Source organism: Dunckerocampus dactyliophorus, chromosome 13, assembly GCF_027744805.1.
Source record: "Dunckerocampus dactyliophorus isolate RoL2022-P2 chromosome 13, RoL_Ddac_1.1, whole genome shotgun sequence".
NCBI lineage: Eukaryota > Metazoa > Chordata > Actinopteri > Syngnathiformes > Syngnathidae > Dunckerocampus > Dunckerocampus dactyliophorus.
In genome coordinates, this window is record NC_072831.1 from 8,827,454 (window position 1) to 8,851,839 (window position 24,386).

At 45.1% G+C, this 24,386-nt stretch overlaps 1 protein-coding gene across 1 annotated transcript in view; it reads right to left on the minus strand.

The window, feature by feature from the left end:
- Positions 1–24,386, minus strand: part of syne2b (spectrin repeat containing, nuclear envelope 2b) — a 130,962-nt gene that overhangs the window by 92,195 nt on the left and 14,381 nt on the right. The window contains exons 11-47 of the mRNA XM_054796979.1: positions 24,150–24,263; positions 23,936–24,073; positions 23,679–23,843; positions 23,407–23,519; positions 18,766–18,934; positions 18,477–18,573; positions 18,198–18,397; positions 17,949–18,113; positions 17,528–17,668; positions 16,486–16,587; positions 16,204–16,380; positions 15,935–16,093; positions 12,201–15,791; positions 11,953–12,084; positions 9,909–10,102; positions 9,736–9,811; positions 9,542–9,642; positions 9,326–9,446; positions 8,955–9,245; positions 8,282–8,877; positions 8,054–8,209; positions 7,838–7,988; positions 7,549–7,707; positions 5,752–5,919; positions 5,581–5,682; positions 5,252–5,452; positions 4,763–4,970; positions 4,507–4,619; positions 4,220–4,422; positions 4,027–4,134; positions 3,385–3,664; positions 2,970–3,284; positions 1,979–2,296; positions 1,595–1,894; positions 765–992; positions 538–654; positions 94–420 (exon numbers count right to left, since the gene is read on the minus strand). Coding sequence (XP_054652954.1) covers positions 94–420; positions 538–654; positions 765–992; positions 1,595–1,894; positions 1,979–2,296; positions 2,970–3,284; positions 3,385–3,664; positions 4,027–4,134; positions 4,220–4,422; positions 4,507–4,619; positions 4,763–4,970; positions 5,252–5,452; positions 5,581–5,682; positions 5,752–5,919; positions 7,549–7,707; positions 7,838–7,988; positions 8,054–8,209; positions 8,282–8,877; positions 8,955–9,245; positions 9,326–9,446; positions 9,542–9,642; positions 9,736–9,811; positions 9,909–10,102; positions 11,953–12,084; positions 12,201–15,791; positions 15,935–16,093; positions 16,204–16,380; positions 16,486–16,587; positions 17,528–17,668; positions 17,949–18,113; positions 18,198–18,397; positions 18,477–18,573; positions 18,766–18,934; positions 23,407–23,519; positions 23,679–23,843; positions 23,936–24,073; positions 24,150–24,263 — 10,296 coding nt within the window. The remainder of the gene's footprint in view (positions 1–93; positions 421–537; positions 655–764; positions 993–1,594; positions 1,895–1,978; positions 2,297–2,969; positions 3,285–3,384; positions 3,665–4,026; positions 4,135–4,219; positions 4,423–4,506; positions 4,620–4,762; positions 4,971–5,251; positions 5,453–5,580; positions 5,683–5,751; positions 5,920–7,548; positions 7,708–7,837; positions 7,989–8,053; positions 8,210–8,281; positions 8,878–8,954; positions 9,246–9,325; positions 9,447–9,541; positions 9,643–9,735; positions 9,812–9,908; positions 10,103–11,952; positions 12,085–12,200; positions 15,792–15,934; positions 16,094–16,203; positions 16,381–16,485; positions 16,588–17,527; positions 17,669–17,948; positions 18,114–18,197; positions 18,398–18,476; positions 18,574–18,765; positions 18,935–23,406; positions 23,520–23,678; positions 23,844–23,935; positions 24,074–24,149; positions 24,264–24,386) is intronic.

A 24,386-nucleotide genomic window follows, 5' to 3' on the forward strand; every position in this document is an offset into this window, starting at 1 on the left:
ATCAATGTAAGTGTATAGTTTGCTGCCTTTCCAAGTTTTTTGGACTTGGTGGGGTGTGCATGCTATTGCCATCATCGTTATTTCTTGGCTGACCTGTGCAGTGTTTATTGTCATTTCAGGATCTTTGTGACAGTTTAGGGAATGAAGGTTCTGTCGCTTTTCTTCCAGCCAGGCTTGGACTTTTTCCCTGGACTCTTTGTGCTCCCTCAGCTGACACTGCAGAGCGCTTTGCTTCTCTGCTGCATCCAGCATCGCTTTGGCACTCTGGAGAGTTTTGGTCCACTGGTCCTCTGCGTCCTGTACCATCTGCTGAAGATCCAGTTTCTGGTGTTCCTCCAGTTTGTCAGCATACAAACTCTGGCAGCGTCTCTTCATCTCCTGGAGTTTACTATCCCCCTCAGACTTGCAGTCAACAATGGTCTGAGGAGAAAGCCATACGTGGTCCAAGATGACAATCATGTAGAATGTGTACTATAAAACTGACAATTCTTCCTTAGACACAACATAAACCCCAATACTCTCAATGTGTTGCCTCACCTGTGCAGCATGTCGTCTACCTTGCGCTGTAGCTTGACTGGTTAGGGAATCCAGCTGATGTTGGAGGTCTGAAAGCCAGCTACTAGTTTCCTGATGAAAGTTTTTGAAACCTGTCAGCTAAAAAAACAAAAGACAATTGCATGATTAGGTCCAGAATGGCATCCAGTAAGGTAATAAGGGTCCCTAATCCAGCATGATCCCATAAATCAACGCTAAAGCTTTGTCACCTCCAACTCTCTCCTCTCCATTTCCTGGTTCATCTGCGCTCCTGTGTCCTCTTCCAGCTTTCTAGCAGCCTGCAGAACTTTCTTCCACTGCTCCTCTGTCTCTCGGACCGTCTGCTGGACTTGACCTTTTTTACCCTCTTCCACATCCTGACGGTCACAGAGACTCTGGCCCCGTCTCCTCAGGTTGTTCACCTGACAGTCGCCATCAGGTTTGGACTGCAGTACGTCCTGGGAACAAAGTCAAACAAAATGTGTTTGCCCTGTATTATATCGATTCATCTCAAGAAGATTATGAGGTGGATGTGTAGTGACTCCATCTTAAAGCAATTGAGACATCCTGTCTAGCATAACATGGTAACAGTCCTTATAGTGGAAACCATTAAACCATTCCCCTGCAACTGTGTTAAAGGTTCCTACCTGTACATTACAATTATATTGTAATAGATGTTGCATTTGTACTTTGCTACAAGTTCTTTCTTAAATTCAATAGTGTTTCTCACATTCTTTATCAAAGTTCTGGCATTTGCAACTAATAAGCAGTGCGCTTCAACACCTCATCAGCGCAGTGTGCTGTTTATCGTTCTGGGTGGATTCTATGAGCAAATAAACCACACACACATAATAAAGATGATTAAATGATTTCCTTTTTGGAACATGTCTAACTCTAAAAGAACCAGTATCCATTATTCACAGAGGTTGAGTCACCAAAGCGTGGATGCTTTGTTTGGGCACTGTTTGGCCGTACGGTAACCGAGACAGTGTATGAAAACCACTGTATTTCCTTCTGGAAGTTTTCAACAAACTATGTAGCAGTTCATGTTGAAACAAACCTGGGCTGTGCGGCATCTGTCTTCAGGTGGAGCATGGACACTGACAGACTGCAGCTGCCTTTCCTGCTCTCTCACCCACGACTGCGTGTTTTTACTCTGAGTCTCAAAGTCGTCAGCAAAACCTCGCAGTTCAGCCTCTTTGCAGGTCTGCAGGACAGACCTCCATTGTTGCTCCACGTCTTTTACCAGCCGTGCTACCTCAAGCCCCCTGCTTTCATCCAGCTTTTCCCACAGAAGTTCCTCTTCCTTCTTTAAGTCCAGAACTTTGGATTGGCCATCATGTTGGAATGCCATAACAGCCTACAAGTGCAGAAGATTACCTCAACAACCAGAAGTCAAAACAACACAAGACTAGACACGTGTAACACAGATTGGTGAAAACACCTGTGTAACTTGCAGTCTTTCCTGTAGTGCCATGTGGCTGCCAAGTGACAGGAGCTTGTGCCTCAGCTCCCTGATCCAGGACTGAGTGCTCTCTATGTGACTTCGGAGTGCAGCAATGTCCCTGTCGGTGGCGGCTGCAGTCTCCACCTCATCAGCAGCCGTCATTACCATCCTCCACCGCTCCTCTGTGCGTCCTATTGTATCCTGGACCTCCTGACGAAAGCCTTCATCCAAATCCAGGTTGTTGCACAGACTCTGGCCCTGCCCCTTTAGGTGCTGGAGCTTCAACTCCATGTCAGGTTTGATAAGCAGAATGTCCTGAAACCAACAAAAAACACGCAAGCCCCAACGACTTTATTGTCATGATGTTTTTGCATAATGTAGTGATTCTCAGTTATTTTCTGTAAACCACAACTCTTGTACTATTTAGCTTGTTAGCTTCCTTCTTTGCTAGCGACCAATATTAATTAAAGAGAGAAGGGGAGTATTGTTGCAGCTGGACCTAACAGTCATTTTTATTTCAAACATTAATCTAAAATCATTGGAGAAGGCATTCACTGAGGTGGGCTGTACGCCCTCTGAACGAGTCATATATATACAGAGGAAGTGTTTTTCTACAAGCCCACCAATCACAGCTGGATTGTCGGGATTTTCGGAGGTGCACGTCACGCTACGCAAGAGGGTTTGCAGGGGGTGGAGCAAGCCGGTGTAGCATGTGTTGGTGCTGGTGCCTTTACACAGAAGCATAAATTAGGTTTCACCGGCTGAAACCAACCAAAGAAATGCAAATAACACATGTACCTGTAGATCAGCGAGGCACACAAGCATATTCAAGGTTCAAAATGTGTGTCGAGTATGAAAAATGCATTCATGTTTGTATGTCTGCACTAATACTCACAGCCCCCCTGACCTATTTCAGAAGCACTGGCAAAATAAATACTCATATATACACACACACACACTAACACACTAATTGACACTTTCAACTCACATGAAGCTTTTCATCTGTGCAACCACCAGGAGACTGAAGATTGTCATCCAAGTCGCAGATCCAGGACTGCAAGCTGTCACTCTGGACTTTGAAAGCATCCACTTCTCGATCTAAGCACGCTTGCATCTCCGCCTTCTTGAGCGCATCCTCAGCAGCCTGCAGGATAGCCTGCCACTCGTTCTCCACGTCTCGGAGCGACTGCTGGACTTCCAGTTTCCTGCTCTGCTCCAGCTGTTCCTGCTCGCAAAGACTCTGGCTCTGACATCGGAGTTGGTTCACCTTCGAGTCTCCTTCTGCTTTTGTGCTCAGGACAGCCTGGTGGCGAAAGAGAACATGTAAAAGATTGTTCTCTTGGGCTTACCTGGATAAAGACAACAAGTACCGACACTAAATAGTTAAACAATATTTTTTTTACCTCTGCTTTGTGGCTCATCTCCTTGCACTGCTGGACTCCGTCTGCTAAGGTGAGGGGCTGCAGGAGGTCTTTAAACCAGGTTTTGATGCTCTCAGCCTGGACTATAAACTGCTCAATTTCCACCTCTAAGATGCTGTGAGCCTCTGCCTGTGTTTGCAACCTGGCTTCCAGCTTTCGGTAGCGCTGTAAAACGTTGTCGCCGTCCTTCAGGAGTCTGTCAGCTCTGACGCCCTGCCTGCGCACTGAAGCTAGATGCTCAATGAGGGCGTCTGCTCTTTGGCTGCCAAATGCAAGGAGATAAAATTATACACTTTCCCATGAATGCGATAAATGCTTAATTATAATGTTCAATTTCTGAGTGGATTCAAACTCCGTCATTTACAACACTTTACTTTTCTTAGCCCAAACAAGTGCAGGTCTTTCGGGCTCAAAAGTGAGATCATAGACAGAAAGGCAATGATGTCATGACATCGCCTCAGAGCACTCAAAGCGTCCAATCAGATTGCGCTGATGCTATGCCTGTCCTGTTCACTACCACTAGGGGACATATTTGATCTCTTCGGTATCTGGGATTGCTATGAATCATCAGGAATCTTGTGTGCGTGAGCAATTATGATGACAAAATTAAGTCTCTGTGATCACCTCTCATCCTGGAGGTCCTTGAGGAGATGTTTGGCCTTGGGAGGCGTTGTATTTTGTTTCTCTTTGCCCTGCAGCCACTCGTGGAAGCTGTCAAGAAGTGTCTGCAGACTAGAGCATGAAGCAAAAAGAATCAGGAAAGACTGTTATCGCTTCCAGTGTGTGAGGTTAAAAAGAATAATCTGCAACCACAGACCTGCTCAAGTCTGAGTGTAGAGACTCCATCTGTTTCTGCCTGTTCAGACAATGGCTATTAAATGTGAGCACCTCCTCGCGCTGCTCCTTCAGCCAGTTGCTAAGCTCAGTTAGCTGTTGAGCATCAATCTGCTGGTGACCTCTGTCCAGATTATCTCTCAGCTGGTCCAGACGTCGCTCTGCATCGTTGGACCTCAAGGAGCTCTGAGAGACAGAAGAGAACCTGTGAGAATCTTTTTGTTGCACATTTCCATCACAGCTTGTAGTAAACTTTGGTCATCCACTCACTGTGAGTTTTTGCAAAGATGTTTCTACATCTGATCGGCTCTCCGGATTCTCAAAGCACTCATTGACGGCCAGCTGCAGGTCCTGGAACCAGTCCTCAAATGACTGTCTCTCATCTGGAGAAGATAATGTCAGAACAATTCATGACAAGAATCTTGCAGCATTTCATTTGCCACCAGAATTCTCATGAATATTGTACTGCAAAATAGCAAGTGATGGAGAAGACATTTCCAGATGCAGCAGGGACACTTGAACTAACCTTGAATGACCTTGAGCAAGCCTTTCTCCCGCTCCTCTCTCTTCTGGTGGATCATGTCCTTGGTGTGGGCGATGGCGTCTGTCAGTCGGCCACAGTCCACCGAGAGCGTCTCCAGCACCTGGGGACTGGCCACGCTGGTGACCAGAGTGATCTCCTGCAGCACGGACTCAGCCTGCTCCTCCTGGTCCTCTAGTTTGTCACACAGATCCTGGAGCACAACAATTACTCCTTCATTCATTTACTTACAGTTTGGAAATGTTTGAATTACTGGAACTAGAAATAATCCTGATGGAATTTACTTGTTCAACTTGATGGACTTGATGTCAAATACATGGGGTATGTACATATTTGTACAAAAATGTACAAATATACTGTAATATCCCCATATAAATCTTTTTTTTAAACCCACCAATGTATGCCCTTGGACAAATATAATACAGCACTGATGTAAAAGTGTTCACACCTTTACTGTATATCTGAGCTATGCACCTGTATCTGGGTCTCCACCTCCGGTTCTGAGGCCTGGACCTTACTGACAGAACACTGGATGTTCCCAATGGCTGTCAGACACTCCTCAATCTTTTCTTCAAGATGTTTCTTAACCACCATCAGCTCCTCAAACACATCAGTGCAGTCTGCAAACAGCTCCTTCACCTGTTCCATCCTTTTCCTCAGCTGCGTTTCCATCACCTGCAGGCCATGAAGGAGATCACCTGGGTTATATGACACTCAGTAAAATGCAGAGTGATCCATAACCTCCTTTGGTCCATGCAAAAACCCATCTAGTTATTTTTGTGTTTGAAGGTGTTTCTACTCACTTGCAGCTCCAGTGGAGCGTCCTGACTTTGAAGCATTTCCTGGACCTCCTCAGACTTCTTGTGGAAATGTTGTATGTTTTCCTCATGGGCCTGGATCTCATCCTACACAGTTTACATCAGTTTGTCTTTTCTTACAAATACTGTTAAGTTTCTGCAACATCTGACTCTCACCTTCATAGCTATGACTTGCTGCTGGTTGTGGAAGGGGTGGCTCTCCGCAAAGATCGCCAGTTTGGTGGCCGCCCAGCCATCAATCTCTCCGCCCAGCATCAACTGCTTGTCCCACAGTTCCAAGCCCACCTGAAGGTTGTCCATGTAAGTGTCTGTTTTCTCTGTCATCTGCATAGGAAATATGGAAAATCACTATAGAACATGTTCCGTCACACGTTGCCAAAGCAGACCAAGGAAAGGCAAGTTCATTTATAGAGCACAATTTGTACACAAGGTAATTCAAAGTGCTTCACAGAAAAGAAGGGTAAAATCACTTCATAAATTCCATAAAATCATTCCATAAAAAGCCGCACGGTGGTGTAGTGGTTAGCATGTTGGCCAACACAGTAACAGTCTGGAGATCAGGAAGACCTGGCTTTGATTCTCCCTTGGGCATCTTTTTGTTGAGTTTGCATGTTCTCCCCGTGCGTGCGTGGGTTTTCTCCGGGTACTCCGGTTTCCTCCCACATTCCAAAAACATGCACGTTAGGGTTATTTGGCGACTCTAAATTGTCCATAGGTATGAATGTGAGTGTGAATAGTTGTTTGTCTATATGTGCCTTGCGATTGGATGGCGACCAGTCCAGGGTGTACCCCGCCTGTCGCCCGAAGTCAGCTGGGATAGGCTCCAGCATGCCCCCGCGACCCTAAAGAGGAGAAGCGTTATGGAAAATTGATGGATGGCATTCCATAAAACAAAAAAAGTAAAAATGATCAGGTCAGGTTGTAATTTCTTTTCTTTTATGTAGAAATGCTCAATATTGGGTTTTATAGCGATTTTATATCGTTGTTGTCCAGCACTTCATTACTGATACTGATATCAAGCGATGCCAATATAGGCAGCAGCTCTTACCTCAAACTAATGTCAGGTCACATCTATTGTAATAGATGAATGAACACATGATGCTTCTTTTACTGTGAAGCCACTGGATGCATATCACAAATAAACACTGTTGACAAATACGCAAATATGCAATGTAAGTTACAGAAAAATTGACATATTTATTTTAAACATTTTGTCTCAACAAAAGTCATTCAAAAATTATGACCAATTGAAGCAAGACGCGGGCCGCACGGTGGCCTAGTGGTTAGCATATTGGCCACACAGGACATCGGGGAAGATCTGGGTTCGATCTCGGCATCTCTGTGTGGAGTTTGCATGTTCTCCCCGTGCGTGCGTGGGTTTTCTCCGGGTAATCCGGTTTCCTCCCACATTCAAAATTGTCCATAAGTATGAATGTGAGTGTGAATGGTTGTTTGTCTATATGTGCCCTGCGACTGACTGGCGACCAGTCCAGGGTGTACCCCGCCACTCGCCCAAAGTCAGCTGGTATAGGCTCGAGCATACCCTGGTGAGGATAAGTGGCATAGAAAATGGATGGATGGATGAAGCAAGACGCCTTACATTGCCCTCGCATAACCCACGCTTTCATTGCAAATTGAAGCATTTTTTCCGAGAACGTTATTTCGTTAGATGCTGTTTGACAAGATCTTTGTCAGCGAACATCTTATCAGGATCCTCGCTTACACATACTGTATTTACAAGCCATACACCAAACTTGGAAATAATTCCACACTGCGGACACACTGACCTAACAAATTTGCTGCTGTATGGAGCACGTCATCACTTGCACGCCAATATCATTATGGGCAGAAAAAACAATACTGATACGAACAGATATCTCATTTCCATGCCAATATCAGATATTATCGTCCCTCATTCTATTTTGTTCCAGATCCAGAACAAATTGCACTTACATCCAGCCAGTTGTCCATCAGTGTGTCAGCCTCAGCTTCAAATGGTGCCTCCCGACAGTCCGGAAACTTCTTGAGTGTGGCCTGCAGCTGTCTACAAACTCCCCTGATCTCATCCATTTGCTCACTGACACCACTCAGCTCCTTCTTAATGTCCTGGACCTGGACAAGTTGACTCATCAGAACCACACTTGAACACACTGTGACCAATTTAAGTGAACTAAAGTGCAGGACATGTGTGCACTTGTTCATTCAGCTCCATCTGAGAAGAAGCGAGGTGAGGCTGTCTCACCTTGGTTATAATCCTCTGAAGGTTGTCTTTGCCCATGTAGGAGGTGTGCTCACCGATGGCCTGCTCGGCTCTCTGCATGGTGCTGCTTAGCTGACTGCGACAGCTCTGGAACGTCTTCAGCAGCTCCAGCAGGATGCTGCACTGCTGCTTCCTGATGGTCATGTACACATTTGTCACAGCATCAGGCCAACTTCAAGTTACGTTAAGAAAACATACCTGTCAGTCAAAGATGTTTCAGTCTGCTTGTATTCAGTGTCCAGCTCCTGAAGGAGATTTTGACCTTCTCCTTGACATTCAGGAAGTTCCCTGAGACTTCGGAGCTCCAAGTTCTGAGTCTGCAGGTGGGCCTCCAAATCAGACAGAGCCCGAAGCCTGAGAAGAGACAGAATAATTGAAAGAACAAGATTAGCAACATAGCGATACTGTTAAGGACACAACACACACCTCTGTTGCACGGCTGGCACGGTGGCCTCGGTGAGGCCTCGTGTTTCGATGGTGTCCTGGAGCTTTCTCACTTCTCCCAACAGGGCCCTCTTCCTCAAGCCCAAGGACTTGCTCTGGGTTTCCCTCTTGTGGCTCTGCTGCTGTCCCACAAGTCCACTGTCAGCCTCTTCCAGCTTCTTCAGCAGGACACTGACCATGTCCAGGCATGAGGCAGGAGAACCATCCCTGGTAACCGTCAGCCGGGCCCCCTGCAGCAGGAGATCGAGCTGTGGCGCTTTGTCTTTCAGACTGTCCACACTCTGTCTAATGAGAGTCAGCTTGGCACGACAGTCTTGCCAGATCGCTGCGTCACTGCACGGGGCTCCCTGGACTCCGGCGACATCCTCTCCTAAGGTGCGGAGTGACATGAGGAAATGGTCAAGAGCACGAGCAGCTGCCTCACTCTTGCGAACTTGTTGGCGAAGCTGATCCAGGCTGCTTCTGTGGGCTTCCACCTCACGGGAGAGAGTTAAGCAGTCTCTGGGATCAAGGTTGCTGGACTCAGGCTCTAGACGGGAAAGCTGATCCAGTTCACTCTGGATATTGTCATCCAGTTCCTAATGGAGAAGAAGTTGATGGATTACAATCTGTTATAGAGTGAGAGTTCAACACATCATCATGGTGGACAAAGGACCTTGATGTCCTTCAGGATGTTGGTGTTTGCCAATGTGAAGGCAGTGATGTCTTTAGGTTGTCTCAGGTAGCGGTCCAGGCGGTCACTGAAATCCACCATGTGGTTCTCTGTGGAGTCAATCTGTCTGAGGGCGGTGCCCAGTGAGCTGCCTCTCCTCTGAAGGTTGGACTGTTGGGCTCGCCACTGATCCTCAAGCTCGGTTTTCTCCTGCTCCACACCAATGTCTCCACTCAACTGGGTGCACTGGTTTGCAAACTCAGACCACAAAGATTCTGTCTCTTGTCTCAAGAACTAAAAAAGAAGAAACTCTGTTTCTGGTCACTGGCTTATTTAAACTGGTCCAAAGTAAATGTTACATGCTGACATTGTACCTGAATTTCCTGGAGGCGTGTGTGAAGACCTTTTAGAGTCACAGAGTCTGATGGAACATCATTGATGCTCTGTTCATTTTTAGACAGCTGGACTTGCAGAGACTTCTTGCAATTATCATATCTGGAAATGGTTTCAACAAAGGCCTAAATGTATTAACCCAAACATAACTTTGACCAGGAAACTTTTCATCATAACAGCATCTTAGCTCAGTTTACCTCTCTAAAGCTTCCTTTTTGATTACTTCTTCTCCAACATGTGGCTGCTTTTTCATCTCTTTTTGCTCTACAGTTGCTGTTTTGGTTTTCATTTGGGACACCTATAACCACATGGAGGGTTTTTTTTCACCAAAAAACAAAAGTAAACGTTTTCTAGCCGGTGCTCGATTTCAGTGGGTGTGATGGACTGATACCTCAGATGAGATTTGAGGTTTTCCACTTGTAGTTTCTTTTTGTGGGGTCTGATCCACACTGCATACAACAGGAGTCCTGCGAAATGCAAATGCACAGAAACACATTTTCATCAGTGAGAAATACTCTCTTTCTGAGGACTGAGTGAATCTGGTCACCTGTTTACACATCTCACCTTGAATCAGGCAGTGGTGCCTCTTGGTCTCCACTGAATTGGCGCTGGATAGCAGCTAGGCTACTCTCACACTCCTTTAGCTGAGTGTGGGCAAGGCGATGAGCATCCTCGGGACTCAGCATGTCACACAACTCTTTTAAGGCCTCCAGCTGCTGGCCTGCATGGGCAAAGCTTCCATCGGATGAGAAGCAAGACTAGTGGAATGAATAATAAATACTATTAATGCTTGCTCAAAATAATTACTAATCAAATTTAGTGCAACAAAAAGGAGTGACTCATACAAGCAATGAAAAAGACATGATAAACACAATTCTGGGGTGATAAGATTTGAAATATTTTTGTCCCATGGGGGGAGGGGGCATGACACCCAATAATTGAGAACCACTGGATTAATGGCTTCATCTTGGTAGAGTGGACTTTTAGCCCTTGCTGCTACAGGATTCGTTTGATTGTGGATAATGACACACTCTTACCAGCTTCAGCCATCATCTTGACAAGGTCTTGACCTTTGGTTCTGGGGTTGAACCCACAGAACCCGTCCGCTTTCTAAGCGGATAACAATCTAATGAGCAGGCACCTTCAAGCATCTGGAAATTGCATCCAAGTATGATGCAGACTTGTGGAGCTCCACAACTCTTTTTCAGATATCTTGGCTGATTTCTTTTGATTTTCCCAATCAAATGTCAAACAAGGAAACTGTGTAGCCTTAAATACTTACACAGATGTGCCTCCAACTAACTCAAAAGTTGTTAGTTAACCTATCAGAAGCTTCCAAAGCCATGTCATCAGCATGTGGGCTTTCCCGCACTGCTTAAAGACACAGTCATCTTTGTGTATGTGATGACTTTGCAAAGGTCATAAAAAAAAACTCTCTAAAATATTCTCTAATATTCTATAATTGCAGCATTTAGCAAATAGAAATAATTTTACTAATCCTAACTGACCTAAAACAGGAAAGGTGATTTCATTTCAGAAAATGTTTTTATAAAAATGTTATGAACTTCTGGTTTCAACTGTAGTTAATTTAATGCATGGTTTCAAATGAAGCAAGACATAAAATACTACTTAAATCTGTACAATACAGTGGAACCTTGATTGTCGTACACCCGTTTTCGGATGATGCGGTTTTAGAAAAAGATTATTGCTAAAAATACAGTACGTCTTGGTTATCGTACAGCCAAACAGTGTGCCTAACAAACTAGTCTGCAGAATCAAGTTCCCAAACAAAGCAGCCTGCACGTTGGTGACACAGCCTCTGTAAGAAGGGATAGTGGGGTTTTTTTAGAGTTGGAACACTACAAACAAATTCCGGCCATGGAATCCTTTAATCATCTTTATTACAAGTATGTGTGTGTGGGCGCTTTATAGTTCATAGAATGCACACAGAATGATTAACAACCTGTATCTGTCTCCTTTCTTCCTCCTAATAATCATGGTGTGCTGTAAAGACCACATTCAAGAGCACTGCGTATTTCTGAGTATTAGATGAATCTGTGCTTTTTTATTATTAGTGCCAGAAGTTTGATTTAAAAAAATGTGACAAACACTGTTGTTGCAGGGGGAACAGTTGAAGGGAGACACATAACAGAAAGTGAGCCGTGCCAGTGTGTGTAATGAAGATTCTACCAGCTGCTGAAGTTTAAATAAAGTGAGCAGGTTTACAACTCTAACCTCCTCTGTTGTTTGTAACAGACGAGAATGCAACAGCGTCCATGTGGCTCTTCCATACCCTCCCCTCCTCCCTCCACTCATCGTCGTGTTCCAGTCTTCAGTAAAGGTAAAAGTGAGATTAAATGTTGATTTCTCCATTTCATTCATCATTTATTTGTATTTTGCTTTGTTTTCTGCATGTAAAACTTTAGTTATTATCTAAAAAATGTGTGTTGTGTAAATATTTTTGGAATGTATTAATTGGATTTACTTTATTTCTTATGGCAAAAATATGTTAGGTTTCACATGTTTAGTTTTTCGTATGATCTTTTGGACAAGATTAATGACGAAAACCGGGGTTCCACTGTAATTGCATCCTGAAGTAAAGTCCTACCTCCCACTGAGACCTGACAGACTGAGTGAAGATGTCCATGTCATTTAGCTGTGAAGCTGTACAGAAGGCTTCCATGCCTTTGGCTGCTCTCAGAAATTCCTCCAGTAACTCTGGATCCAGGGTTTTCAGAGTCTACAAAGCAGTCAAATAATTGTTCAACTGGAAAGCAAAGTATTGTCCATTCTGGTACAGTATACTGCGAATAATTGACAGTCATCAATCTATTCAAAAAGACTAATTCTACTTACTTCTGTCACCGATGTGTGATCGTCTGGCATATATTTATCTTTGAAGATAGTGATAGCCTCCAGGATGTGGCCCTGCAGGCAGTGCTTAGCCTCCTCAAAGCCGTTCCTAGCCAAAGCCTGGGCTTTAGCATAGGCCTCAGAATATGCTTGGGGAGGTGCTTGAGCAAGGACCGGAGGTGTAAAGCAGAGGTCTGGTGACTCTGCCTGGGATTGAGGCAACACACAGACCTGGGAATGGAGAATTGCTTGGGGTGGTTTTTGTTTGTGTTGCGGAACAGATTGAATTTGAGGTTCTGACTGTGAATTAAGGTGAACCTGGACAGTGGTCTGTGAATGTGATTGAGACTCAGGTTCAGGTCCTGGTGATGGAATCTTGAGTTGTGGTGACTGGAGTTGAGGTGAAGGTTCGGATATTGATTTTACACTGCTTTGTGTTGGTGATAAATCTTTGGGCTGAGGAGCCAGCTGGGGTTCAGGTATGCACTGTGGTAGTGGTTGGCCTTTAGTTTGAGTTGATGCGAAATTGAGCTGAAGAGCTGGCTGGGGTTCTGCCATATAATGTGGAAATGACAGAGCCTTGGTTTGAGTGGATGGCTGAACTTTGGGTTGAGGAGGTGGCTGGGGTGGTGGAATATATTGTGACAGTGTTGGGACCTTGGGACCTTGGGTTGGTGGCTGAGCTTTCAATTGTGGCACTATCTGAGGTTCAGATTTATATTGTTGCAAAGATTGAGGTTTGGTTTGAGTGGAAGGCTGAGCCTTGGGTTGAGCAGCTTGCTGTAGTTCTGGTTTATATAAGGGCAGTGACTGACCCTTGGGTTGTGGGGATGACTGAACTGAAGGGTGAGGTGGTAGCTGTGGTTCAGGTATATATTGCGGCAGTGAATGAACCATGAGTTGAGTTGATGATGGCATTTTAGGTAGTAGTGCTGGATGTGGTTCAGGTATATATTGTGGCAGCGACTGAACCTGCGGTTGGTTTGGCGTCTGAGCCATTGGTCTGAATTGCGAAGGTAGCTGTTGGAGCCGAGGATTTTGCTGGGACAGATGAATCTGTGGCTGCATATGTGCTTGTGAATGTGTCTTAATGTGAGGTTGAGATTGGGCCTGCGCATGAGGTTGAAGGTGAGGCTGTGGAAGATACTGAAGATCGGTATGGTGTAGTTGTTGAGGTATCTGAGCACGGATATTAGGATGAGTTTGGAGCTGATGTTCAGCGGGTGGATATTGCTGAGCCTGGGGGTAAGAAGGGTGGGATTGGAAACTATGGGGTGCCTGCATCCACATCTGTTGCTGACTATGGCCTTGTTGTGTCTGCATTGGAGTCACATCATATGCTTGCATCTGTGGCTGTTGTTGATTTTGGGGCCTTATTTGGGATATTGTTTGAGTCTGGAGTTGAGCATGTGAGTGTATCTGCATCTGAGACTGATTATATGATTGCACCATGTTAGAATACCCTGTGGACCCCATTTGAGGTCTTTGTGGATGACCACTTTGAGCCCAATGTGGTGGTTGTGGAGCCTGAGGCTGTGGCGCTTGACCTATTTGCTGAGTATATGGTTGGGAAATGTGATGCCTTTGCTGGGCAATGTCTTTATTTTGTGGCTCTTGCTTGGCTGCTGACTGCTGAGCCAGGGAGTAATTTTGAGGGTAAACCTGGGTTTGCACTGGAGCCTGTGGATGTTTCATCGACATTGAGGAGAAGCTGCTACCTTGGCTCCAAGCGGCGAGGTGGCCCGGAGAAATATGTTCTTGGTGTTGGCCTGCTGACTGAGACATAGTGTGATATTGAGTCAAAGGATGACCCTGAGGCTGGACTACTGGTTGACCTTGAGGATGATGTTGTTTCAAAGGTTGTGTCAGACATGGCTGAGGTTTTGAATGGCCAAGTGTTTGAGCATGAGTGAACAACTCTGTCTTTGCCTGAGTTGGCGCTTGAATCTGGGGCGCAGTCTCAGTTTCGGCATGTGTTTGAGTTGCAGAGTAAACATGCTTCTGAGACTGAGCCTTTGACATAGGATGTGTTTGAACCACTGCTATCGGCTCAGGTTTAGCTTGAGTTTGAACCATTGGCGGAACATACTGTTGAGGTTGTGTCTTTGGATGATGCTGTATAAAGTTTTGTGCTTGGTTTTCTGGCGTGGTCTTTGGCTGAGCATGTTGTTGAATCTTGGCCATCGGTTGAGGTTTGGCTTGGAACTGAGCCACTGTCTGTGACATGGTGTGGGTTTGAGTAGGAGCCATGGGTGCAGGACTGGTTTGGGGCTGAACTGCATAGATTTTAGTTTGGGTCTCTGGATGAGAATGGCTTTGAAGTTGAAGCATTGGTTGGTTTTCCGGCTGAGTTGAATGAGGATGTCTTTGAGAGTGAGCAATTTCTTTGGTCTGACTTTGTATCTGTGCTGGTGGTTTAGGGGAGGGTGGCCTGACAGGGGACCAGGACTGTGGATGACTCCGAACCTGAATGTGGGCAGGCACAGGTGGCTGAATTTTGTCCTGCAGAGAAGGAGCCTGCATGGGAGATGAAGGTGTTACTTGAGCCCAGGTCGGCCCTTGTGCTAAAACTTGGCCATGTGCTGGAGGCTGTAGCTGAACCTGAGACTGAGCCCTCATTTCTACTGGTGGCTGACTTTTGACCTTTTCTTGCTGAAGAGGCAGATCTACTGTCTTTGACTTATTCCTTGTGTCTTTATCTGGTAGTACTGCTACAATTGGCATCTGTTGTTTCTGCTGTTGTTCTATTAGCTGTTCTTTCTGTTGTGTTGCCTGGCCAGTCGACTCATCTTGGGTCTCAGGCTGTGTACTGGAGGTTACTGTATGGTGATGAGTAACCTCAGTGAACCCAGTCATGTCTTTAATTGTCTGTGGCTGTGTAGCCTGAACTGGTTCTTTAGGTGAAACCTTATTTGGTCTTTGAATGTCATGTTCTACTGGTTTTTGAAGCCAGGGGCGGTTCTTCAAGGCCTGGGACTTTTTGGATTGAAGTTCTTGTGAGTTGAGAGGTTTCTTTACTAGTGGCATCAGCTCCTGTACTACACTTGTCTGTGGGACTTTTGTTTCAACCTCGACAGGCGTTACCACAAACTGCTCCAATTTATATTCCTTACTGTCTACCAGTGGCTGATCTTTATGTACTTGTGTCTCTTTCTTCATTATCTCTTTTTCTTCACGTACTTCTATTTGCGATTGGTCATACTTCGGCTCTTGTGGTGTTCTTTTAAGATGCTGCTGCTGTATGTCCTCAGCAGTCGGCTGTCGTTCTGTCATTACTGTCCAGGCCTGAGTTTGGCCTTCTGCTGGTGGCGGGCTAGTCTGCATTGCTGCTTGTGCAGAAGTATATAACAGAGGAGGTGAACTTATCTTTTCTTCTCTGTATTCCTGCACCACTATCTTTGGCACAAACACTTCTTGAGATGGATGAAATTCTGACAAGGTAGCACACTCCTGGGATGGTGGTCCAGTGTCAGACTGTCTTAGATGATGAGGCTTGGCTTTGGCCTGAATAAAGACTTTAGATGGGGGCCCACCTGTGGGGCTCCTGCTTCTGTCTCTTCTGGCTCCCAGGCTGCTCAGCATACCTACTGCCTCCTGAAATGCAATTCATAAATCACCAAACACGAAAACAACAAAAAGCACCTCTATGTGACTCACTGTTTCTTTTTGGCATTGAGTTTCTGGAACTACCTTCCAGTCTCTTAATTTCACACTGTAACATCAAAAAGACTAGTGACCTGTGACTGAGCCACAGCTGCCCGCACTCGGCCTTGCATGGCCGAGGCGTGGAGGTACTGAATGGGAGAGCTCTTCTGATGTTTCATTATTAACACTTGAAGGTCCTGATCCTCTGTCACCACCTGACCCTCCAACTGGAGCCCACGAGATATCAGGATCTGAAAAAGTACACGGTGTCCCACAATTATCAACAGACAGAAGATGACAGTGCTTTTTGCAGCACCGTAGATGGCCAATCAATATCCTCCTCCTCAGTAGACCATCTCACCCGAGCTCTTGGATCCTGGCCTCTCTGCTGCTGTCGCTCTGTGGCCCTCAGCAGCTGGTAGAGGTCCCTTGCTTCAGTCTCCCAGTGTAATAGCTCAGCCAGTCGACTGTCAAGACCTGAAACACTGTGCTGCAACTCTGCACACACCTGCTCTGCTTTGCACAAAGTCTGTTTTGCCTGTTCAAAACATGGATGTTAACATTATCACCGCATTAACATCTCTGAAATTAGTATTGTAGAAAATAATTGTTAAGTAATGCGGGCTGCTTTTATTCAACATACTTCAGGCATGGCCATCTTCAGCTTCTGTAACTGACCAGCTGGACCTTCTGAAGATGAATCAAGAGTTTCCAGATCAACTTCCTTTATCTTCCTCAGTAAGAACTGAATGATAAAACACAAACAGTTACTTCAGAATAAAGTGTTCCTAACTGAACACAGAACAGCTGATGCTTATTAAATATATATTTATATTTTAGTAAAGTGGTTTCTCGGTTTATACAATTCATTGCGAAAAGGTCAGATGAAAACCCAATTGTACGAAAGCTGAAGCTATTTTTCTCATTTAAAAAAATGTTAATTTAATTAATCCATTGCAGAGACCCAAAAATATGAACAAAAATACATTTTATAAACAATAATTGTTGTTTTACATGCAGAAAACAATGCAAAATTATCCTAAATGACAAATGCAATGGCTAAATGAACATTTAACCTTTATTGAAGATTCTGAGCGAGTGGAACACGAGGAGGAGAGGGGAGAGAGATGAGTACACACTAACAAAAACTTCTGAACGTCTTCCATATTTTGTGATCTCTGTTTTGTTAACACCTTACTCCTTTCACAACATTAGCTTCCTTGATTTCTTCTTTTTTTGCCAGGATGGAACTTATTGTTGATGCAGACATCCAGTACATCTTGGCCAGTTGGGCCACACGGATGCCATCTCAGTACTTTGTGATGAGTTTTTTTCTTGAATTCAACAGTGCGTCTCACCTTCTTTATCAAAATGCTGGCACTCAACTTTCTTTGCCCCCATGGTGGGTTATTTAGCAGTCGCACTCAATGAAAAACATATGGAGACTGAGTCAGCAATGCTTGGGACGCTTTGTTTGGGCACTTGATATCGCGGAATGATAAATTTTTTTTGTTTTTTTGTTTCACGCGATATTGTACGATAACCAAGGCAGTGTATGAAAATCTTGTTAAAAATTTAGCAAGACTTTTCATCAAAAAACAAATCTTACAGAGTTTGAAAAGCAAAATTTGGCAAGTCTTTCAGTTCCGAGTAGGCTACTCTACTTTGTCAATGCCTTATCTCACCTGTATTCTTTTTCTGTAGATGCGTAAAGGACCTGCCATCGTCTCGAGAGGCTCTTTGAGAAGAAGACTGGCCTCCCTGACCAGAGTCTGAAGGTCTTGGGGTCTGGTCTTGATATCAACATCAGACTCATCTGTGATGTCCTGGAAAAGCCACCAAATTCTGTTCACTGATGGGAAGTAATTTACTGGAAACGTTCACAGGTAAATATTTGGGTCATGTCAACATCTGTTCAACATGAGACAGCAACAAGGTCACTGGACACAAGTACACTGCATGTATAGTTGGCTCCACTCAAGGACAAATAGCGGAAATAATTATGATGAGTAAAGATTTGGTTCTAAACACAAAGTCAATCAAACCTTAGTGATTGCAGGTCCCATACATATTGACATAAAATGCTCCCTTTCAGTAAAAACCTACCAAGGTGTTTCTCTGGATAAACTTGTCCCAATTCACATTGAGTTTGTGCAGCTCCGCCGCCAGGCTTCTGCTGATCTGTGGGTCGGTCGACTCCATCAGGAAGTTTGCCACCTCGTTCAGGTGAGCCTGTCGGGACCCCCACTCAGCCAGGGATTCGGATGTCACCTTCATTCAAGTGCAACATAGAAGAAAGAGTTAGCGTGGTTTGGAACAGAAAATCCATTCCTGTCATTCAGGATTGTAAAAGACCTTCGGTTGGTGATCGTAGCTTTGACGGGCTAAACTCTGCTCGAGCCACGCCTGCATGGAGCTGATCCCGTCGCTGTAAGAGTCCCAGGCAGTCAACATCTGTCCCATGGTATTCTTGGCTGAGGTTACCTCCACCAGTACTGCCACCGTGTCCTCCTCAAGCTGCGTCACTTGTTGACAAACATGGTGGTAGTCTGCAGCTGGAAAGCATGCAAACATTAATCCTTCCTTTCTTGGCTAGATAAGACTGATTTAGGAATTTAAGAAAAGGAGACATACCCAGGGCAGACTTGCTTGCGTATTTCTCAGCAACCAGCTTCAACTTATGAAGGGCTGCTTCCAACATAGAAGGTAGCTCTTGAGTGTTTACCAGCTCCTGTTCCACACACATTTAAAGCACAATCATTTCTTAATCAGCAGTTCCCTTACCATAAGAGCATTCTGGATCTATGTAGATGGCTGCTAGCCTCCTAATAATACACAATTTACATTATACGGGATGGCCAACCTAATAGTTGGCACTTAAGTAATTACAAAAGTGAAAATGTGAGCGTGGAAGACAACCCACATGCCATTCCTGCAGTAGCACTCTAACTGCCTCTGGGGAAAGATAAGGCCTCTTCCACAACCGAACTTTTGTCCTGATCTGCCCCAGCAGATCCAAAACTGTGTGACGGTCCTCACGGTACTCCAGCTTGATGCCATGGTACTTGGCGGTCACTCTTATGCCGGTGAACCTGGCAAGGAAAAATGTGTTAGAGGGATGGGAAATCTAAACTAAAAATGTATACAAGAGGTCCTCAGTCTAAGTAGCAGTGCTGTTCCTATGATGGCAACGTAAGTGGCTTTTTACTGTAAGTCGGAACTTATACGTAAATGATACCTAAATGAACATCTAAGTTCACACTGTAAACAAAACACATGAAGGACATAAAATACAGTAATAAAAACATTAAATACAAGAATTAAAAGAAATAGTAATAAAAAAGAGAACAACTCCCTACTTTTATCCCTGTGGTTGCAAGTAAAATGGATGGCATTTCATAGCAGCAGATCCTTTCATGCATTCAAAGATACTTTTTTTTTTGTCTGTCCAGCCATTAGGGCGGATAGTATTGTTATATAGTATCGTATATAGTATAGTATTGTTTTACTGTATTATCTAAATGCCCTTACGTGCTCATCAGATTTGCTCTGCCAGGGAAAAGTTCAAGATACACTTCCCCTGTTAAGGCCCGGTCACACCGCCCGAACTTCACTAAAGCGTTCCTGGAGCGGTGAAAAAAATTCATCACCGCTCGTAACCGTGCACAAAATGGGAAAAAAAAATTTTAAACACGGACGTTGTCCTAGCGGTGCACCGCTGAAGCCGGCGTTGCTTTAGCGTTGGTTTAACGGTAGCGAACGTTGGTTTAGCGGTGACGCGAGCGTTGATAGAGCGGCGTTCTGCGCATGCGGGCTGGTGGCATCCTCATGAAGTGCTGGAAGGCTCGTGGATCCGCATTCCTCAGCTCCACCATCAGCTTGTCATACAGTCCATGTTCACGCCTTCTCAGTATCCACTGTCTGACCCACACAACTCTGTCTCTCCTTCTTCTCTCTCTTCTCCTTCTGTCAACAGCTTGTTGCAATCTGAGGAGGTTCTGATTCTGCTGCTGGACTAGTGCACCAATCATAGCAAGTCTCTCAGCATCCATGTGTTCTGTGGGTGGTGTAGAATAAACAAGCCTTGTAGTTCTTTATAACTTTAATCGCCAGCTCTGCTCGGATGCATCATACAACTCCAACTTCCTCTTCACTCTCTCACACTCACTCTACTGTTGGTCCCATTCGCAGTCCCACAGTGCCCTCTACTGGTCAACATGTAGCAGTATAAATATAATGTGTCTGCAAACACAACACCATGGTAGTACAGTTTTACTGTAACTTTGAGCAAATTCGATATAACTGAGGTCTGCACTCAACGGCTATTCCAAATGGGCTCCTGGTCCATTTCTCCCCGTATTTATAGCCAAATTGTGCCTAGCGGACCCAAGCGTCCACGAACTTGCGTCTAGTGGCGCCAAACTTTGACTGGGCGTTGTTGGAGCGGTGATGAACTTTGCCGTGGCGGAAAATTGCCCGCTCCTCACCGCTCGCAATATTTTGTGCAGCTCAAAACTTTCGGAGCGGTAGGAGGGACCATCAGCAGTGGCCGAGCGCATACGCCGTTGCCTTAACGGTCCCAACTTCTGTTAAACGGTGGTGAACGGTTACGAGCGGTGATGAATTTTTTTCACCACTCCAGGAACGCTACAGCAAAGTTCTGGCGGTGTGACCGGGCCTTTAGACAGAACTGATTTAACTTTGATGTTTTGTTGTTATTCAAAACAGGAGGGGATAGAGAAGAAGACAAAAGAAAACAGAGAGAGGAGTGTGGGGATAAGAGGGGGGGAATAAAGAGAGAGACAAGGACAACAGCAACAACAACAATAACAAAACAACAGAAGCAAACAGGGCTACATGAGCAAATGTCTGTGACGGCTATAAAGACCATGACGAAGAGGACAAAATAACCACAACCACAATGATAATACTGCATTATGATATTAGTAGTAATAGCAGTAATTAAATTATTACGATGAAAGTGATCAGAATGACAATAACTGTAATGCACACAATTGTAAAAACTATAATCATTATGCCGATATCACCGTCACTGTAATAAAACCAACAACATAATAACACCCTGGTTAACTCAGTGAGTTATGTGGGGAAGTATGTATGTACTGTGAGTGTGCATATGCACGTGTGTACAGGTATCTATGTGTGCAAGTCATGTACTGTATATAAATGTGCCCGAATGTGTGAGTGTGTAATTGTCACTGAGAATGCATGAAAGGAGAGGGACTGCCTCCCACCACCCAGCAAGCTCTGCCCCACACAGCCAGGTTGAGCCTCCACTAACAGAAAGCCACCGCGCCCACAGGGGTGGGCAGCACCAAGACCAGCCCCACAAGAGCCAGCCCAGCGGACAGGCGCCGCGGAATAGGCAGGAGGTACCCCAATCCAGGCCGCTCCACTCGTGTTTGTGATAAGATGGGATTGTGTCTGTTATGCAATTCAAAATATAAATAAATAAAAGGACAGCCCTGAAGGGCTGGTGTATGTGTGTATGCATGTATATGATAGGGATGTATGTGGATGACAGCTAACGATGCAATTAAAATTGATTGACAGCTGAGGTATGGTGGGCCCCTCACCTGCCCAGCCCCTCCCAAACACTAAGTGTCTATTGTGTGATTAAAATTGAGGGGCGACAGAGTCAGAGGTAAGCCAGGGGCAAAGGAGCCGGCGCGAGGCAACTCCACTCCCCCGCCACGCCTGACCGTGGACCACCACCCAAAGTCCAAAATGAATGTGAACGGGACCAGACACACGCCCCAAGGCAGACACGACTACCACCAGAACAGCAGGAACCGCGTCCAAGCGACACACACAACCACGGCCAGCCAGGGAGCGACACCACAGAGCCCACAAGAGAACCGGGCCCTGCATAGAGCGGAGCACGGCCACACCCACGAGGCACGCAAGCCAGAAGTGCCAAGGCGGGACAGAAAAGCAACCATCACACAGCAGGGCCCATGAGAGCAGCGACCCCCCACCGGACGCCGAAGCACATGCCCCCACCAGCCCAGCCCCCCGCCACACCGCAGACCAGCCATCACCCCACCACCCTGCCCATCCACCAACACGCCGAGGGAGATATCCCCGGAGGGAGGCGGACAGCCGCCAGCCATGAAATGGAGGAGACTAGCCAGACATCAGCAAGTAGCGGGGACGGCCTGCCAGCCCCCCTCCAGACCCGATTTCCAATTGATAAGAATGGTTTTCTTGGCGATGCTTCATACAGTGATGAGAAGTTGTGTTTGGTTTCTTTCTACATTGATTGTGGAGAGATCGCCCAACAAGCATAATAAAGGGGAAGTAGGAATGAAAATCCTAAATGCCAAAGATAGGTCCTCACACACCAGAAATTATTCATGGGAGCATAGGCCCACATGGAGTGTAAGTAGTAATCTACTCTATGGTCTGAGCAGTGTGTACAGATGTTCGAATCAGTTAAGCCCATTCTAAACATTCTATGTCCTGTGTAGTGTACTCTATGAAGGATGTTAAACTGAACCAACTGTAGGTTGGGATTTTTGGGATTAACCGGGAAGCATTGAGACATATTTGCTTCCGGAATTCAGGGTCATAGCTTGTAGATAAATCTGAGTTCCATTTGGGGATTGGACTGTTTTGTCATTTTTTGAAAGTAGAATATATAATTTAAAAAATGTTTTAGGGGCAGATATTTAAAAACATTGGTCAATGATGGGATTGCTTTCCCATGAGAGATTACTGAAATTTGCTCTAATTATAGATTTAATTTGTATGTATTCAAGAAATTTGGTATGGTTTATTCCATATTGTGTAACTACGTCATTAAATGAGATAAAGTTGTTGGCTTTTATAATATTTTTCATACAACTTATTCCTTTTTTGTGACATGTCGTAAAATCTAATAGTTTCTTTTTAAGCAAAATGTCAGGATTATTCCAGATGGGAGTGTATTGTCAAGGAGTGAGCCAGGATCTAGTTGTTTTAAAAAATTCCCACCAAGCTGTCAGAGTGGTGCTTGCATTTATATTTTTAAAACAATAATTTTTCCTAATGCTAATGAAGGGTAAATTAAAAATTGGAATTTCTTGGCTAAGTGATTGTGCCATAAAATCCAATGGGTTAGGTGTGATCCATTAATTTGCCTGTTTGCAAGGAAGTACTTGAAGAAATTTGGGAGTTCTACGCCCCCACATTCTTTACATTTTTGTAACGTTCTGAGACTTATTCGTGCTGGCTTGTTTTTCCATTTTTACCATTTTTATCCTTCATGATGGTTGCAGCGAGAGACATAATGATGGGAAAAAAGGCAACGAAAAAGAGGGAAAGTGACGTTCTTGCTCAGTGTAGAGACGTGCAACTATGCATTCTTCCGCCACGTGCATTTAACTAGTTCTCCTCTTTTTGTACAATATTAATAATTTATGGGAGTGCGTACGGAACCACAAAATGCAACACAAAACACTGTAACACACAACATTGTAACACAAAATGTTGTAACACAAGGAGCACCTGCAAAAGTAGGCGACTTTCCAAAAGAACGCTCCATATGTTAAAGTATCCTGACCTTCTCTTCAGCTCCTCCATCTTTTCAGTGGGGACCAACATGTTTCCGTCATCATCCTGGTTCTGGAAGGCCTGGAAAGTCTTCACTTGCTGGGGCATTTCTTCCAGGCAGACCTGCAACAACAGACCTCAGTCACACCAACAAGTAGCGATACAGTTGGAGTCCATTTGTGTGCCTCAAGGTCCAGTCTATATAAGCTGTCAAGGGTACAAAAGCAGAACCTTTGAGGTAATAATTAGGGCAGCAGTGTGAATTATCGCAAAAATATTCACCTTGAGTTGCTCCTGTTTCTCCTTGGCTTCGTCCGCAGCCCGGCCATGGTCCTGGGGGTCGCCCTCTTCCTCGGCCAGGACCGCCTCTGTTCTCAGCAGCCAGCGTGCCACCAGGTCCAGAGGTGCCGGCAGCCTCATGTCTAACTCTATTTTGTAGTCTCGTAGCTGTATTAGGATTAAAATGATAAACACATTGGAGGTGTTCCATTTAAAACCAACAAATGTGTCGGTAGGTAGGAGCAGAGGTCAGAATGGACCTTCTCTGTCAGGGCATCCCACGCCTCCCTGAGGGCTCGCTGCTCCTCGCTCAGCTTGGAGCTTCGTCTCATGGCGGTCAGCAGAGGCATGATGGGGCGTCGCTGCTCATTGAAGGACACCAGAAAGGTCTGGAATACCTGCATGCAGAACATCAATCATACAGCCGCTTGACTACACAACATGTTTGCTTAAACACAGTGACTGTGGTCATACGTGGTAACGTTCCGAGTAGCTCTCGCCCTCGGTGGAGTCCCAGCCCTCCAGCAGCTCATCGTAGGCCTGAAGCAGCCAACACGACACCTCCTGTGCTTTACGGTCAGGTGTCGCCTAGCAACCAAAAGAGTTTTTAATGAAGTCTGAAAATAATGTACCTGCAGTCGCTAATGAGTTCACTTTTATGTTGACATTACATTTAAAGCTCATGGAAAGTGCATATGGAAGTTTGTATGA